Source organism: Apus apus, chromosome 18 (assembly GCF_020740795.1).
Source record: "Apus apus isolate bApuApu2 chromosome 18, bApuApu2.pri.cur, whole genome shotgun sequence".
Lineage (NCBI taxonomy): Eukaryota > Metazoa > Chordata > Aves > Apodiformes > Apodidae > Apus > Apus apus.
Window position 1 is genome coordinate 3,290,463 of NC_067299.1, and position 17,981 is coordinate 3,308,443.

General features: G+C 44.8%; 1 protein-coding gene across 7 annotated transcripts in view; it reads left to right on the plus strand.

Moving 5' to 3' along the window:
- Positions 1-17,724, plus strand: part of LOC127392343 (transient receptor potential cation channel subfamily V member 2-like) — a 32,719-nt gene extending 14,995 nt beyond the window's left edge. For 4 of the 7 annotated variants that reach the window (XM_051636125.1, XM_051636123.1, XM_051636124.1 and 1 more), the window contains exons 4-22: positions 1,317-1,474; positions 1,838-2,014; positions 4,686-4,945; positions 5,595-5,712; positions 6,627-6,922; positions 7,546-7,679; positions 8,005-8,157; positions 8,835-8,975; positions 9,436-9,734; positions 10,207-10,383; positions 10,813-10,971; positions 11,102-11,197; positions 11,304-11,374; positions 12,049-12,214; positions 12,950-13,016; positions 13,121-13,428; positions 13,803-13,921; positions 14,443-14,537; positions 15,383-17,724. In XM_051636125.1, the coding sequence (XP_051492085.1) occupies positions 6,684-6,922; positions 7,546-7,679; positions 8,005-8,157; positions 8,835-8,975; positions 9,436-9,734; positions 10,207-10,383; positions 10,813-10,971; positions 11,102-11,197; positions 11,304-11,374; positions 12,049-12,214; positions 12,950-13,016; positions 13,121-13,428; positions 13,803-13,921; positions 14,443-14,537; positions 15,383-15,513 (2,355 nt within the window). In that variant the 5' untranslated portion in view covers positions 1,317-1,474; positions 1,838-2,014; positions 4,686-4,945; positions 5,595-5,712; positions 6,627-6,683 and the 3' untranslated portion in view covers positions 15,514-17,724. The other 3 variants (XM_051636122.1, XM_051636127.1, XM_051636126.1) reach the window with 3 other exon arrangements.
- The last annotated feature ends 257 nt before the right edge of the window (positions 17,725-17,981 follow it).

Genomic DNA, 17,981 nt, shown 5'->3' on the forward strand with positions numbered 1-17,981 from the left:
AAGGGAGCCAGAGCAGTGGTGTTGCTCAAACACGGGGTGGTGGCAGGTGCAGCTGGCTCTGTGCAGAGCTGTCTGGGGTTTGGTCAGTTTGCCAAAAATTGGGACCTCTGTGTGGCTGGCTGAGGTGGGGGGGGGTCTGCACCAGCTTCTCAGGCCTGCTCCTGCCTTATTCAGCCCAAACTGGTGCTGAACCATTGCTTCTGCTGGTGTGTCTGGTCCTTAAATGGAGCCACGTGTGGCATCTCTCAGTCTGGTGTTGCATCTGAGGTAATAAAGGGGAAAAAGAGGGGAATATTGAGATGCTGGGGAGCCGTTTAGGCCTCACTCAGGCAGTCGCGGCTGAGGGTGGGCAGCTAAAGGTCCCTGTGTGGTCTTTTCCCCAGCTCTGTAGGAAGTTTTCCTGAAGTGGGGCTTGTGCTGGAGATCTGCAAGTGGCTTATTAGAAAGGACATCCTTGAAGCCAAAGGACAAGGAGTGAAATCTGGGGGGAGAACTGCTGGGCTGTGGCTGCTCATGGAGCTGGGTTGTCCAGGCTCCTGCTCCCCCCCAGCTGATGGGGAGGTGGCAGTCACTAGCTGGAAGAGACAACTGCAAGGGATTTCTTCATTAATAAAGAAAAGTCTTTGCAATTAATCTTAAATAATGTGAATTAGGGAAATGTGTGGAAATTAGGAGAATATGTAAATGGGAATTTGGGTAACATGCATTGTTTACATTGAAATTGTGACCAAAAGACAGGAATTGGGCAATATATGAATAGTTGATGTTGTTAAGATACAACATCTGCTTTTCTTAAATGGTTGTACCTCAAATTAATCTGCTTGGAGCCACCTATTCATCACTAAAATAACACTTTAATGGGCTTTAGCCAGAGTCTAAATGCTATTAAAATGTAACAGTCCTAGTGCTCCCACACAGCAGATTCTGGTAACACGTTTTAATCCTGCTGCAACCTGACACTTGTGAGTGGCCTTTAGTTGTTTTTTGGTTTCATTTGTTTTTCTTACGGTTTCAGTTAATTTCCAGTAAAGCAAGGGTTAAGGCAGAGGCGGGTTGGGATTACCACAGTGTTCTTGCAGATTTGTTGCAGCTCCAAAGGCTTTGGGTGGTAGCTGCTCTCAAAGACCCTTGGCTTATATTTATGGAACATCGCTGCATCATCAGTAAAACCAGCCCTATTTTTAATTTTTATTTGTAAATACTTTAAAAGTTTTTAAATTATATGTTTCTGTTAAGTATTTTGATACAAAGAGCGGGTGAATTACAATAATTCTCGTGTGTGCTTGTAACTCTTTTTTTTTTTTTTGCTTATTCAGGTTTAGGTAATGCCCGCTGGATGTCACTGTTTCTCCACAAGTGTTATCCTGTAACATCGCCATGGATTTCGTTGCTATTTCATTGTCAGAGGAGTGTTCCTTCAGGCTGTAATCCTGCAGAAAGTGATACATCAAATAGAAAGATACTTCCATTTAAGGTATAAGAGAAGTGGATGGTTCCTTCAAAGGCCTGAGAAGTACATAGATAGGAGACTTCAAATACTGTGATGTAAGACTAGTAGTTACACAAATACCATCATGTAAATTAATTGAGTCCCCAGAGCTATCACACAAGTTCTGATGAGGAGTTGTATTTAAGAAAATTTTGGATTTTAGAATGGGCACTGACTGGTGTCTTAAGGTAAAGGATTCAATCTCTAAAAAATGAGGCTACTAAAATCCATCCCTTCACCTTGGGTTTTACATATGGTGCATGGAAAAAAAGTCTGGCCTTGTAAAACTGCTTGATGTTTTCCCAAGTGTGAAAGTACACCTTGAAAAGAAACAGGTTTCTCTTTTAGCTGTGTGGCCTTCCTGAGGTTTGAATGAAGTGCTGGACTGCCTGTTCTGGAGAAAATGTTAATGATCCACCTCTGTGTGCTGTTATTGTGAGCTTCCCTCCTTCTGTGAAGATGACTTGGAGCTGCTACTGCTTAGAGTGACTGCAGATCAATGCTGTAATTAAATTACAGACACATGTAAGTGACTTTGATCTTCTCTTTGCAGCATACAGAAAACGTATTAATAATGAGTGTTATGTTTTTCAGTATTTGGTAAAAATGGGCACTTCAGTGAGCAGAGGATATATATTTTAGGAAATGTGCTTGTTTCTATTTTTGCAGAAAACCACCTTCCTACTGCTTCTTTTTGCCTTCTGTTTCAGCAGGTTCCAGTCCTTGCTTTTCCTGCCATGAATATATACATAATATGTATCATAGCATAATTATAATTATGAAAATATTAGCTAGTGTTATGAAATGAAAATTAATTGATTTGACTTAAAATTTCACTTAGTAGTTGAGTTTGGTTTCTCTCTTTCTGGATTTAAGGTTTCATCAGAATGTGCCTCTCCTGTCAGGAGAAACTTAAGGCGATGAGACACATTTTCATCAATAATGAGCAATTGCAGGATTCCTTCCTGTTCCCCCAAATAAAAGCCTCAAGAGGGTCACATCCTGCTGTTGAAAACTCAGGCTGGCAGGTGCAATTAAGTTGTTTCTGTTACTCTCCTTGCACACTGCTTTGGGTGCCTCCCTCCTGTGTCCTAACAGCTCTCAGCATCGTACATTTGGGTGGGCAAGATGCTCATCAAGCATCACAAGCAGCTCTGCTGGCTCGTGCACAGCAGTGACATCATCCCATGGCTGACCTCAGAATGCTGCCATGGGCAAGTGCACATTTGGATAGATCTTGTCTATTATTTTTTTTCCCTGCCCTGTGTCTCTCTTCTCTGAAATGGAAGCACAAGTGGTTGCCCCAGCAGAGCCCCTGTGAAGGCCTGTGCGCATGTCCCTGTGTTCCAAAGGTTGTGTTCCCCCAGCAGCTCCATGTTTCTGTTTTGCTGTGGTGACCTCTCAGCTGGCAGTGATTCCTTTCCCAGCAAGCTGCACATTCTCCTTCCTCTGTGTAAGCAATTAAAACCAGATGCACAGAAAGAACTCTGTTGGCTGCACTTTTGTGGGCTGATTTCATTCCTTGGCTAGACTGGTGGGCTGAATCCCATGAAAGCTGGGGGGAAAGCACAAGAGGATTCATATCCCTAAGTCTCAGCTAAAATTCAGGACCTGAATCTACTTCTGTTGATACCACAGTAAATGCAGTGTAACACAATTAAAGCAAAATACACTACATCAGTGCAAGGCTGGAATGAGGGATGGGAGAGATGAGATTTGGTCTTGCATTTGTCTGTGTATATTTGTTCTTTATAGGCTGTTCTGTGGTTCCTAGTGAATGCTGAAGCCTAGAAAGAATAAGTGGCTTTGTATTCCTGTATCAGCTTAATTTTGAAGCACAGGAATCTGAGGAATAAGCTTGTGATCTCATGCAAAACCATGAAAGAGGAAGAGGCACCCTGCCATTTGGTGGGTGTATTTATAGGGACGTCATCTCACAGCCTGTATATGACTCAAATAGGAGCCATCTGGGAATATTTCTATGGGGGACAACCAGGAAGCCCCACATCATCATGCTGTCCTGTCAGATGAAGATTGCTTTAGGCTCTCTTTTGGTTTGTGGTAGGTTTGGAAGAAGAAAAGCAGAGCTAGAGTTCAGTGTGTCATGATATGAGACCCCTTCTCAATGTTTTTTGAACCAATGGTTAAATAAACTTTAGAGATTTCTTATGGAATATGCCCCTGCTATCAAGCTGTTGATTAGAAAAGCACTTTGCCATTTTGTTAGTTGAGAAGGTTCTCTAGATGAGCTCTACATCACACAAATGGCTTTGTAAGCCATCACTCTTCTACAGAGTACAGATGAGAGTCACTCTGCAGCAGTGTCGTGCTGGGGAAGGCTGTGGGTGCTGAAGTTCATCCTGCACTGACCCTGTGGGAAATGATGATCATGCTGCCTCCTTTGTCCTCGGGGCTGTTAGGAGTGGGAGAGAAAAAAACTAAGCCATGTGGTGTGGGCTGATGTGCTCTGTTTCCCAAGAGTCCTGTTTTGTGAGTGGCAAGCAAGGGGTATTGGTGTGTGTGCATGGTGGTAACTACAGTCAGTTGTAGGGATGGTCAGTCCACACTCACAGCACCTCCCAGCCTCTCCAGGATCTGCATTCCTTTGGAGAACCTGCCCATTAAGAAATGAGCACTAGTGGCAAATTAAGTAACCAGTGACCCAAGTGGTCTGGAACTGGGGCTGCTTTGTGCAGTTCTCTGTGCCTGTGATGGGCAGGTGCCACTGGGCTTTGTCAGGTAATGTTCTGGTCAGTTGATTGTTTCAGATGGTTTGTGCTGCTTCCTAGCAGGGGTGTGTGAGGTGTGAGAACTGGCTCCCCACAGAAACAGTTCACCTCTAATGTTTCCATGCACACTTGCTGGTCCTGGAGCTAACTGAGGGAACCTTGTGACAAACCTCACAAGTAAACCACGGGCTCTAGCACTGTCAGGGTCAAATCAGTTATCTCCCCTGAGATCTGAGCAGGCTGCTAGTGACAGCCAGGAGATGTCAGCTCTATACGTGCAGGCAGGGGTTAAGCATTATGAATTTGCAGTAGCCAGCCAGCTTTCCCATATAAGAGCACTGCACTCATTGGCTCTCTCTTTTTCTGAGAAATCTATCTAGTCATTTCCTGTGTAAACCCTTCTTCACTTTGCAGAAAGCTATACAGTTGAGTAAATAACAATAATCCGTGGTTGTTCCCTCTCACAGGCAGCCTGGATGTGCTCATGGACCACCACCAACCAGGAGTTCACCACCGTGCCGTGAGCAGCGCTAACGTGAGCGGGGTCTTCTCTGCAGAAGGGCAGGACTTTCACCCATGGATGTAAATAACGTGGGGTCTGCCTTCATGCTTCTTAATGCTTGTTGGTATTTGTCTTGGTTCCTACTGAGAGATTATTTACCCTCTGAAGGATACGTTGGGACTCCTTGTCAGATCAGTTCTTGGGTGGAGCTTGCAGCAACTTGGGGTAAGTGCCGTGCTCTTCCTCTCCTGACAGCAGGGCTTCTTTGTGCTGCGCTACTCAAAATGCCTTGGTAAAGGCACAGAAACAGCTCAGCTCTTGAGCAGAGAAGTGAAAGCTGAACTGAGAGTGCTCTCTGTTTTACCCAGGGACATACAAATTGGATGTGTGTATTACAGGGTCCTTTTTTTATTATTATTTGGACCGCTTTGCCCTTTTAAACCAGACAGTCTGTCTGTACAAGACAGACAATAAATAACTCTCTGAAGCGCTGTGGAGAAATGGAAACTGCAGCTGAGAAATGATTTTGGGGAAAGGAAGAGAAAAAAGCACAAGCAAACTTGTGGAAGTGCAAATAGTCCTCTAAAGGATCAGCTAATGTGCCAGTAAGTGTTTGGGGGGAGGAAGGAAGTTTGAAATTGAATTATAGGGTGTATGCTTGTGCTTGCAGAGGAATGTTTGTCATTAGAGTGCAGACTAAACTGAATGGCTGAGTTATCATAATAATTGTTTGTCTTGAAATCAGCCCTTGGATTTCTTGCTGTGAGCTGCATAAAGATGCTTCGTAGCTGTTTTCTGCCCAGAACTCTTTCTTCACATCCTAATCTAAGCCAGAATGCTTATGCCGTGTCAATGTATCTCTTTGCTGGTATAGGCTATGGACTCTGGCTGTAGTCCCAGCAAGGGAGATTTCTCTCCAGAGAAAACCTGTTAACCATTTGGAGGGAGTACATGTGAAAAAGACGGAGTCATTAACAAAAGATCTGCTTCAGGTTGGTAATTGTGGATTAATTTTTTTGCTGCCTCACAAACTGTGTGCGAATCTGCAGTCATGCTCTGACCACAGATAGCTTGTGTTGGGTGTGGATCTGGGATGTATCCAGATGTATATGCAGAGATGTCGCAAAAGGGTGGAAAGGACTCCAGGTTGTATTAGATGAGCAGTGGGCTGGCTGGGCACTCTGAATACTGATGCTCTCTGTACAGCAGATCTGGATCCAGCTTTGCTCTTGACGGAGCTGTGCTGTGCTCAGGCTCTGAGGGCTACGAGCATCCACATGGCAGCTGGGGTGTGTGTTTGCCTGTGCTGTGGAGCTGGAAGTTCAAAGCCTGTGCTCATGTGGATAGCCAACAGCTCCAAACACTGGGGAGAGCCCACTCATTTTGCCCCGGGATGAAATGCAGGAATGCATGAGAGGAACATAATTTGTACATGCATTTTCCTTGTAGAAATAACTTAATTGTTACCGACAGAGAGCATAAAGAAGCTTATCACTCTGTTCCAGAGAAGGCCTACAGTTAATATTGTCTTTTTGGCCACTTGGTGACTAGCCTGTGACTGCACTGAGACAAGAACAATGGTCCCAGCCTCCTAAAGATCCACTTTCTTTGCCTTTTATGTAAAGAGCCTGTGCTGCTGCCAGCAGGTGAGGTCATCTCACAAACGGGGTTCATGTGTTCTGCAGACATGTTGCCTCAATTTCATGAACTGCTTTTGAAGTATTCCTCACCAGTGGTACCCTGTTCAAGGAAATACTCTCACTGTGCAGTTTTACTGAGTCTCTCACACAGAACACAGTCAACTGTAGTCAACCCATGCTGGACCTGGAAATGTTTTCCTCAGTGCTGCACCACACACATTCTAGATTTGTGAATAAATTGTGTTAATTATCCCTCTCCTTTGCAGGTTTAGTCTCCCAGCAGGGAACGTTCTTGGTGATCTGCAAGACCATTTCTACTAGAAATGGATAACTTCACTAATGGGCAGCCAGGCCCGGGTCAGAGGAACAGGTTGATAGGGTTGCTAGAAACAGATGACAGTATCCCAGAAGATAAACCTGCATCTAGTAAAAAGGAAGAAAGACCAGGACTTGGCAAGAAAGGAGAACCACGGCCCTTGGAGACACCTTACCAGAAGGAGAGCAGTAACTTTCCTCCCAGAGTCAAGATTAATCTGAACTATCGGCCAGGACTTGTCAGCAAGTGAGTAACTTGGGTGTTTGGCAAGGGTGGGATCCCTGTGGATCTGTGCTGATCCCTGCTGGTAGGGGCCTATAGACTTTTCCAAAGTCCAAACTAAAAGTGACAATACAGGAATCTGGTAAGAGGTAAAGGCAAAAACGGGACATATGAGCTCTTCTACACTTGGAAGGTATGTGTGTGGGGTGGTGTATTTTGGGTGTATCTGAACTAACACCAAATAAGCCCAGTTGGGTGTAAGAGCAGCTTAGCATGGAGCCCTGTACAACTGACCTTTATCTTGCCAGGGAGGGATGTAAACTAGCTCACAGAGGGCTTCAGACCATGTGATGGGTCTGGTCCTGGTCCTGCAGCTATCTCGGGCTTCTGTGTGTTCGTGCTCTGGATGTGTTCCAGGGTTTCACATCAGAGTGGATCTGGGAAGAGCTCCAGCTGGTGGAAAGAGCAGCCACTTAAGAGAATTCTGGGAAAGAAGTCTCTTTTTCCCTTAACTCAAAAATAAATCCCTTGTTTTTTTTCCTAACAAACTTTTCTGCCTCCCTCCTTTCATACACCCACTAGAACTTACTGCACCCTCTTGTCCTCTGCACTCCAGGGCTGCTTAACACTCTGCATTTCCTCCCTAGCCAAAAGGACCCCAACCGCTTTGACCGGGACCGGCTCTTCAGCGCGGTCTCCAGGGGCAGCCCCGAGGCACTGGATGGCTTACTCGAGTACTTGAGGAGGACCTCCAAGTTTCTCACCAATTCTGAATACACAGGTAGAGTCCTGCTCAGGTCTCCTTGCACAGGGTTAGCAGAGGCAATGCTTGCTAATGGAGGAGAGAAGCAGGGGAACCTGCTTGTGGTATTTCTTTCTCCAGCCCTCTGTCCGTTCTGTCTTCCTGATGTCCACCTGAGAATGGAAAATGCTGTTGATTTTATAGATCCTGAGGCCTTTGCCTCCACTGTGGACTAAAAATACTGCTCAAGGCTTTTAAAATAATTGTTGTATTTGGTCCTACCGTGGCAGTTGAGTCCTGAATCAAGTGAGACAGATGTGTGCAAAGTACACGTGCAACCCATTCAACACACTTTTTCTACTAGATGCAAAGACTGGGAAGACCTGCTTAATGAAAGCCCTGATGAACTTAAAAAATGGAAAGAATGACACAATCCCACTTTTGCTGGAAATAGATCAAAAGACACAGAATCCCAGGCCACTTGTCAATGTGATGTGCTCTGACTCCTTCTACAGAGGTAAGGTTTCTGTTCTGATGCTGTATCAAAGCAGCCTCCCCATTAGACATGTGAGATGTGCAGGTACAAGGAAAAAGAGGGGAACCAGAGCTTAGGCAGCTCTGGAGTTCTGGATCAGGGACAGTAAAGGCCTCCACTCATCTTCTAGTTCTAATTCTGTTCTGCCTTCTCTTCAGCCCTGAATTACACGCTTCACTTCTGCAACTTTGTTCTCAGTCTATACAAATTATACAAAAATGAGAGGATTTGCTTTGGAAAGCTTGAAAAGCACATGTAAAAGTGAAAAAGAAATAGTAAATCTCTATTTTAAAAATTGCTGTTAAAGAATGAGTTCTGTTAGTGAAGTTATGCTTTCAAGAGCAGACATGAGCACAGTCATCTGTGTGTATATTTGTCTTTATCCTCCGAGAGCTGCTTGGGATCTTAGTGTCAGGCAGGGGTAACTGCCTGGTCTTGTGTTGAACTTCTGGTAGTCTTGAGGCTTGTCTTCTGACAACATGCTTTTCCAATGAACAACATTGAAAGTCACCAGTTGCTGCCCCTCTCCCCCAGCCCTGAACCTGCAGGGTTTCTGAGCAGAACATCCAGCAATTGGTGAAATGGTGCTTTGTTGAAGAGTCGTTTGCCTGTTTCCTCTCTTAGTGCTGCCAAGGGATCATTTTTCCCTGTTTCCTTAGGCCAGACAGCACTCCATATTGCCATAGAGAAAAGGAGCCTGGATTTAGTGAAACTTCTAGTAGAGAATGGAGCTGATGTCCATGCCAGAGCCCATGGTGAATTCTTCAGGAAGAAGAAAGAAGGAATTTACTTTTATTTTGGTGAGTCAGTGTGGAACATGCTCCTTGGCTTTTTTTATTGCCTTACTCTGGGATGCTGCTGATTCTAGTTGTGTTGGCCCCTCAGTGCAAGGGCTGCCATCTCCACTGTCCTATAATCAAGCTCTTGGCTTACTTGAAAGGCAGGATCCTTTTCCAGGCTGAGGTGTCCAATGAGCATTTGCCATCATCTTTGGTTGTATGAACTTAATGCCATCTGAGGGGCTTCAGACAGAGACAAATACTTGGTCAGTTTAGCCAAATTAGGGGCCTGGGAAAGTTTTTCAGCTGTCCCCAGGTATAAGAAGTATGTTTTTTTACTGCAAAACCCTTTCTGAAACTGAGCAAGGACTTGTTCTGTGTTACAGTGGTAGGACTATACACTAAATGTATTTTCCTATAATTGTTATTTTTCTCTTTAATTTTTTTGCTTCCCCTCCAAATATTGTCCTCATCTCTCCAGGTGAACTTCCCCTCTCCTTGGCTGCTTGTACCAACCAGCTTGACATGGTGGAATATCTTCTAAATAATCCCCACCAGAAAGCCAGGCTCCAGGAGCAGGATACACAGGGCAACACTGTCCTCCATGCCCTGGTGATGATTGCAGATGACACTGAGGAGAACACCAAGTTTGTGAGCACAACATATGTTGAGCTCTTGAAGGCAGGTGTGAAGCTTGACCCAACACTGAAACTGGAGGAGATAGCAAATTATGATGGATTAAATCCTCTGCAGCTTGCTGCCAAGACAGGCAAAGTGGAGGTAAAGACAACTGGAGGGAATCCCTGGGGTTGCTGAGAAACAAGGGAGGCAGCAGCACACATCCTTAGCATAGCAGTGGGGTTTGATGTAGGAGCATCTTGCACCCAACCTGCAGTAATGCTGCTAATAGTGGCAGTGCCACAGGAGACAAAGGAGGCCTCTGCTAAGCCACCAGTTAGTGTCCTGCAGAGTCTTAGCTGGTTGCTGCCACTCTGTCTCAGCCAAGACAGCTGATCTGGACCAAAATTGGTTCTGCTGCTGGAAGATTAAAGGTGTAGTTAGATTGTCAGCTTTGAGCCAGCTGGTCTGGCATTTGGATGCATCATAGAATGGTTTGGGTTGGAATAGATATCAGAGTTTGTAGTGCAGGAAGGCAGGTGTCCTGTATTTGAAAGTGATCTGGGTGTGCTTGTGTCACTCTACACCTCCTTTACACGTGCATTTTTCTGGTATGCATCCCTTTCCTCTTCAGATCTTCAGGCACATCATCCAGAGAGAGATCAAAGACCCAGTGTACAGACACTTGTCACGCAAGTTCACGGAATGGACCTATGGACCCATCCATGTGTCTCTCTATGACTTGTCCTCTTTAGACAGCTTTGAGGAGAACTCGGTGCTGGAGATCCTGGCTTACAGCAGTGACACACCAGTGAGTCCTTTGACTAAAAGTCAAAGACAGCAACACTTTTTCTGCCTCTCTGCAGTGTTGCTGTGTAGTTATGCATAGGGTTTCAAGTTAACATGCTCTTCCACCTGATTTCTTTTCTGGAAAAGAAACACATGATGGAAGTATTTGTATGTTTTATTCTTTATATTCTGCTTGGCATGCCTCTGGGAATCTAGAATATGAGAGAAATTTTTTATCATTTGGGTGTGTCCAATTACCTTGATGAAGCCTAGAAGAAGTAACTTCTTATGGGATGCTTGATTTCTTTCATACTGGAAGCCTGACTGAGTAAACCTTTAGGAATACTCCTAGTTGGAGCCTCTGAATTCCAGCCCTGAAAAAGACAACTCTCTAGTGAATTTGCATTCCTGTTGACACATGGATATATTTTGGTTGTTTGTTTTTCCATAGAAGCGATACAAGATGATGGTTTTGGAGCCCTTGAACAAACTGCTTCAGCAAAAATGGGAAACATTTGCTTCTAAGAGGTTCTACTTCAGTTTTGTCTCATACTTGTCGTTCATGATCATCTTTACAGCCATTGCATATTATCAACCCTTACGAGTCAAGGTAGGCCCCATCTTCTTTTATCTGGAGAGGCCTGAATGGGTGGAGCTGAGTTTTAAAAGACACAGGGTGTTTATCACTACCTCTGCCTGTCCTCAGTGGTTTGAGTTTTTGTTTTGTTTTTATCTTGCAGCCTTCATTTCCAGTGGAGTTCACAGCTGGAGGCTTCCTGTGGGTCTCTGGACTGATCATTATCCTGATGGGAGGCATTTACCTCATTTTTACTCAGGTATGGGAATCTCTCATCTAGTTTCATTGAGAAAGAGAAAAAAGAAAGCACCACTCCAGTGTGCCCTGTGGTTTTGATGGATGGATACCATTGATTTTTCTCCTAGAGCCTGTACTTGCGGAGGAGACGCCAGTCCCTGAAGACCATGTGTTCTGACAGCTGCACTGAGATCTTGATGTATGTCTCTTGAGGTTTTTTCACAATGAAAGCACAAGTGAAATTGGTTCTCTGCTGTGTTCAGCTAAGTTGCCTTAACATTACTAGAGAGATGGTGAGCAGGAGAGATTGATTGCCACTGTCTCCTCTTTCCATCCCTTCGATCCTTGCTTCTCCTGCCTGCTGCATCTTCTCATAACCCTTTGTCATAGACTTTGCTGGGTAGGGTCTGTCCTTGGATTTGTAGCTGAACTTGGGGAAGGTCAGACCATCAGTTATTCCAGTCAAGAACATATGCTTATTAGAGAAAAAAAAGCTCAAGTTTTTTATCACACAGTCAAGTTTTAATCATACAGAAAGGAAAATAACCTGTTTTCTGAGGAGAAATGTGTGTAGATGCATGTGTGTGCATGTGTCATAAGTGTTAACATTCTTTTCCATTTTATATCAGCTCTGAGAGTTACATCAAGCAGGTTGGTGTTTCTACACTGAGATTACCAGCTCATAAAAAAACTGCAACAATTTGTGGGTCTGGTTATAACAGGATTTACTTACATAAACTGTGTGTCTGATGAACTGCCACTTCATATGCCCCATGTAGCCTTGTAAAACATGATCACTTTTCCTTGCAAAACAGATCTGCAAACGGGCCTTTTTGTTGGGATCACTGTGTCACTCTCTCTGCTCCTCTCCAGCTTCATCCAGGCTTTCTTACTGCTGCTGTCTGCAGTCCTCTATGGTGCCAGTTCAGAGAACTATGTGATAGTGATGGTGTTCTCCCTGCTGTTGGGATGGGTGAACATGCTCTATTACACTCGGGGCTTCCAACGCACTGGGATCTACAGTGTCATGATACAGAAGGTCAGTACTCAGCAAAACTTTGTGGGAAAAGTTCCTGGCTGTGAGGAGCTACTAGAAGTCTTGTAATTGTCTTCTCTCAGAATCATGACAAACATAAATGGAATTGATGTGCTGACTGTGGCAGTAAAGAAGTTGCAGGAGGCAACTAGATCAGTGTCTTCAAGTACAATTGCAGCAAACCACTAGTTTGCCATCTTTGAATATAGCAACTGGAAAGTGCTGACACTTACCTGTTTGCCATAAAATTACTCAAAACTAGGAGTCAGAACCAGTTCAGGTTCCCTGGAATTGTTATGCTTGGCCTCAGAAGTCTTTCTGGGTCTAGTCTGTACCATTATCTGGTCTGGGACTAGAAAGGCAAGGCAGTGCAGGTGAAATGAGGTGCCACAGAAGAATTCTGATCAAGGCTTGTGTGAAACCTGATGGAGATAGAAAATAAATTGATGTGTGTTGAAACAATTTGGAACCAGCCATAGTGGGGAAATGACATGGTATTTGTTTGTTTCAAAGAGCCTTATTCATACTAACAAAGCAGCTCATGTAGGACTCTCAGATTGAGCTGGTAATGATGGTACTTAACTGAGGAAGTAATTGAATGTATACCAGTAGTTTATTGAGCTGGATAAAGCCTTTTAGTATTACTGGGGGTTAGTTTCTGATGTGTGAGAACAGAAGATCATCCTGGTGATTTCATGTGGGATAAAGAATGGCACTTCCTCCTGATTTGTGTTTCAGACTATCCTGAAAGACCTGCTGCGTTTCCTCTTGGTTTATATGATTTTCCTCTTTGGCTTTGCTGCAGGTAAGGGCTTCCTCATTGTGTGAAGGGCTTCCTTGTTGAGTTAGAGGTTGGGCTGCAAGAAGTACATTTTTCTGAGGAGTTTTTGAATCCTGTTCTTCTCGTAGCTCTGGTTACCCTGATGGGGGATGCTCCTCCTGTCTCTCACAACAAGTCCCTTGCTCAGCTGGAGGGCGCCGGGAGCCACGCCATGTACGGGGGGCTGCTCAGCGTCTCCCTGGAGCTCTTCAAGATGACCATTGGGATGGGTGACCTGGATTTCCAGGAACATGCCAGGTTCAGATACTTCGTCATGCTCCTGCTGCTTCTCTTCGTGATCCTCACCTACATCCTTTTGCTCAACATGCTGATTGCTCTGATGAGTGAAACCGTCTCGGATATTTCTGAGGACAGCACCAGTGTCTGGAAGCTGCAGGTGAGACACGGGGCTGCTCAGCAGTCCTGTTGTGGCCCAAACTCCTACTTGAGTCTCAACGTCAGAGATGACAGTGCCTGTCTTTGTCCTAAGTCTCAGATACAAACTTCTCTTTTACACACATTGGCCACTCTGGGGGTAAGTCCTGACAGTTTTTAGATGTTTGAAGCTCAACTGTTTGAGTGGCTACCAGCCAGGCCAGACCCATGTGCAGAAGTCACTTGGGAGAGTAACTAACTGACTGGTACTATTAAACTAAGGAGCACACTGGGATGTGTTCCAAAAGTAGTCACTGATTGGGGAAGACTTAATTGAAAAGAGGGGCTGGGCTCTCTATTCCCTGTTTTCTCTCTGACAAAGACTTCTCCTTTCAGAGGGCTATTGCTATTCTAGAGATAGAGAAGGCCTGGCTGTGGCGCCAAGGTGGGAAGAGGAGATCTGGCTGCTTCATGTCAGTGGGCCTCAATAAGAAAGATGAGAGATGGTGTTTCAGGTAAGACAGATGTACCAGTACCCTTTGCACTCCAGCCTAGGGATGGGTTTCCATGATCCAGCAGTGGTAGCCCTGAAACACCACAGGGAATTCCAACACTGACCCAACCCCCCCTCTTCCTGGGATGTGCAGATTGGTTGGTGATTGCAGTGCTGGAAGTTTGAGAACTAGTTGAGCTGCTGCCTTTTGGAACTCCAGGGTGTTATGGACCGTGAAGCATCTCTGAAAAGTGGATGCTCTTTTGTATGAAGTGTGTTCCATGGGAGGAGCCGGGATATTTTAAAACGAACAGCATAAATGGACAAACTCACAATGTGCAGGGGAAGAAGATACTTACCTTGTGGAGCTTAGACTACAGAAGATCTTCATGCTAAAAAAAGGCTCTGTAGAGTAGTGCTGCTACAGCCAAACCATCAGAATTGTGTTGACAGGATGAGCTCGGTTGGGATGCTGTGGACAATGAGATATGGACTGAAATGCTGTGAGCCCTGCATCAGTGCCTGTTGCATTTGTCTTTCCAGAGTAGAGGAAATTAAATGGACAGATTGGGCAAAGGATGTGGGAGTTCTTAAGGAAGAACCTGGAAACACCAGTGATTCAGAAATAAATCCAGAAGGTAAATAAAATAATGAAGAAAGGTCTTTGAGTATCCTGTTAGCTTCCAGCTTTGCAGCTGCTCTTGGTACTGAGCCATCTCATAAAACCTGTAGTACTACCTAAAAAGGTTGGACCAGATGATCTTTGAGGTCCCTTCCAACCTGGCATTCTGTGTTTCTATGTTGTTATCTCTTAGGTAACAGAAATTTTATGCAGTCCAGCTTGCTCATGAAATTGCTTCCACACAGCATCCCTCAGTAGTAGCTGCATCACTTGTGAGCTGAGAAAATAAATTATTAGAATAGGTATGGAGCTGGTCAGAGTTTGGGAACAAATAATGAGAATGGAAATGCCATTCCTACTTAGCTCTGGTAGAAATGGGCAGAACACACTGCTGAGAAAAGCAAGGCCTGATCTTCCTTTTGTCTCAGTAGCCCAAATGTGTGGGGCTTGTTCTAAGAAGCAAAATCTAGGCCCACTCATACTGCAAGTGTTAAAACCACAGGGCTCTTTAGCACAATTTAGGCTGTTAACACTGGCAACTTTGTCCAAATCTGCCTAAGATACTTAGTTTTCTTCCCTTGGGAAGCATCTCTGAGGACATGGAGAGCTGTTCCTTTTCTCTCAAACTGTTTAGGCTGGGAGAGCTTGGACAGAAGCTCCACTGGTTTTAAGCACGGCCACCTGCTCCTCCAGCATAGGTTCTTACTTGGTGTCAGTTTTCTAGGAGTGGGAAGGTCACAACACTTAAAATACTACCTGTTGTATGTTGGGTTTCCCCTAAACCTGCCCTCTTCTAAGAACTGGATCCCTTTGTCAGCTTCCTGCTGACAGGGGGCTGCTGTTTTTTGTCTTCTGCTGTAGAGACACGATCATGGAAACGGACACCACAGAAGCAACTGAGATCAACTGTTGCAGAGGAGCAGTCACTGTTGCAGCCCCAGCAATCAGCAACTGAGATGGTGCCTCTAGAGGGACAAACCAGAAATCTTTAGCAGGTTTTTCTGGATTGGAACTTTGCTTCCAACTTCAAAGGAGTAGCTTTTCCTATAATGGCTTGAAGAATTGAAGGCATTATCAGTATTAAAGTGCATTTCATTGAAGACTGTGGGTCAGCCTGTGGCTATAAGTATTTTCATGCACTTTAATAATTAATTTCCTCTGAAGATAATATTTTTACTCAACTTTCTCTGCCTGACACTTTCTTATTGCTATGTCTAAAGGTTCAAGAGCAAGACCTTAGGGGCAGTGGGGAGTGGTCTTTGGGAAGGCAGTGCTTTCTGAGCTGTATGCAAATAATGCTGTTTGCCATAGAGAAGTAAAGGATGGTGTGGCCTATCTAAGAATGAGTCTTCTGCTGTTCTTCCATCACAAGGGACTGCTCTGGAGTGCTTTGGAATAAAGAGTGTTGTAGAGGTGTAAAAAGTTGTAAGGATGGAGTTGGCTTCTGTGCACATCACTGTTGGTGTGAGACATGAGTGGACAAATGCTCAGTCCTGTCAGCAAGAGCCTTCCTGAGCCCACATGTCAGTGCCTGCAGTGCTTGATGTTCAGCCCACATCCAGATCCTCATTTTATAGTATTATCATGAAATGGTTTGCTCTGTGTCTGTATTTGAGGAAGAGCACAAAAGTGATGTGGATTTTCTAGACCTGGAACTTCACATGGTGAATTTCTGGAACAGCTGGCTTTCACTGGTTGCTTTGCCTCTGTAGAAAACAGCAGCAGAATCCTGCTTGTGGCTTCTGAGGGACAGATGAGCCAAAATGCATCATGGGGTTGATGTTTCCTGTCAGTCTTGCTGGGCATCCTGTCTTGCTGTACATGATTACAGGGACCTAGTTGCTCTTTGCAATGTGCACACTGCCTCAGGCAGGGTGGGGAACATACTTTAAACTCTGTGGAAAAGAGATAAAAATTAGTTCTCTCACTTTCAGCCTATATTTAAAAAAGAATCACAAGCATTTTTATAAACTATCAATATAGCAAGTTTACTTTATTGAGAATGTTCATCCTTTGATGCATTTTCTGAGCTTCAGACTCTCTCAAAAAGAAAGAAGATGTGATCAGTGGGGCCTAGAAGGCTTTATCAAATTCTTGGTTACATCCTCCCAGCACTGTGCTGACCTCACTGCCATGCACATGAGCTCTTGTTTTTCATGAGCTCTTGTTCTTCATGACCTTGTGTTGGCTTGTGCAGCCACAGCTGAAGTGTAACAGCTGGTGTTGCATTTAATGCATCTTTCCTAGGGGGTGATAACCCTGTGATAACCCCAGTGATATCCCTGAAAAAGCTGCAGGCTACAAATGTTGGCAGCACCTTTCATTCAGGAAGATAAACTATGCAACCCAAGATCTCCTGTTTCTCTTTTTCCCTCCCAGCAAGGGAAGCTAGGAGGTTTGTCCTTTGGAGACAACCTTCTTAATCCTGTTGCTTACTGCATGCATGGGACTGGCAGCAAAACTTTGATTTTAGAACTTGTTCCCTGTCACTTCAGATGGGTTCTTCCCCTGTGCAGGGTAATTCCCTCTGCAGCTTCTCTGCATTAAATCTCTGAATTGTAACTGACTTTTCTCACTCCAGCTCCAACTGTTTTCTTGCTTTGTGAAGCCTTCAGCTGCTTTTTCCTTCTATGGCTTTGTCCTAAGTGTTCCCAAGATTTGGCAAGGTGCTCATATTGCACGAAAGGATCATCTGGCATATGATAATCTATTGCTGGCTTGGTGCTTTGCTGTGGCAGGGGAACTCTGAGGTTCTCAAGAAATGCAAAATCTGATCTACCATACCTGCCTGGAGTCTGAATGAACAATAAGAGAGAAATCTTGCTCATTGTTAGTGTTTTGGTAGCTGTGGGCTGTGACAACTTGCTTTGAGGTTAACCTGCCTCTTCAACCATTCCTTGAACCTGCTTCTCTTTAAATCCCTTTCTTAGGCTTGCACTGTTCCTTTATCTTTTATTCTGCATAAAAAACCCCCACGTTATTAAACATCTCATGTCCATGGTGAAACAGGGCCTTGACATTCCTGGTGCCTCCCAGTCATGTCACAGCCCACCAGTCTCAGCCCCCTCAGGCTGAGGGACAGCAGACAGGGACAGGCAGATGCAGCAAACATTTTGGGGCAGAATCTAGTTGGAGGCCTGTGACTAGTGGAGTCCCTCAGGGGTCGGTACTGGGACCGGTGTTGTTCAACATCTTCATCAACGACCTGGATGAGGGTATAGAATGTACCCTCAGCAAGTTTGCTGATGACACTAAGCTGGGAGGAGTGGCTGACACACCAGAAGGCTGTGCTGCCATTCAGAGAGACCTGGAGACTTGGGTGGGGAAAAACCTGATGAAGTTCAACAAGGGCAAGTGTAGAGTTTTGCATTTGGGGAAGAAAAATGCCATGTACCAGTACAGGTTGGGGGCTGACCTGCTGGAGAGCAGTGTAGGAGAAAGGGATCTGGGGGTCCTGGTA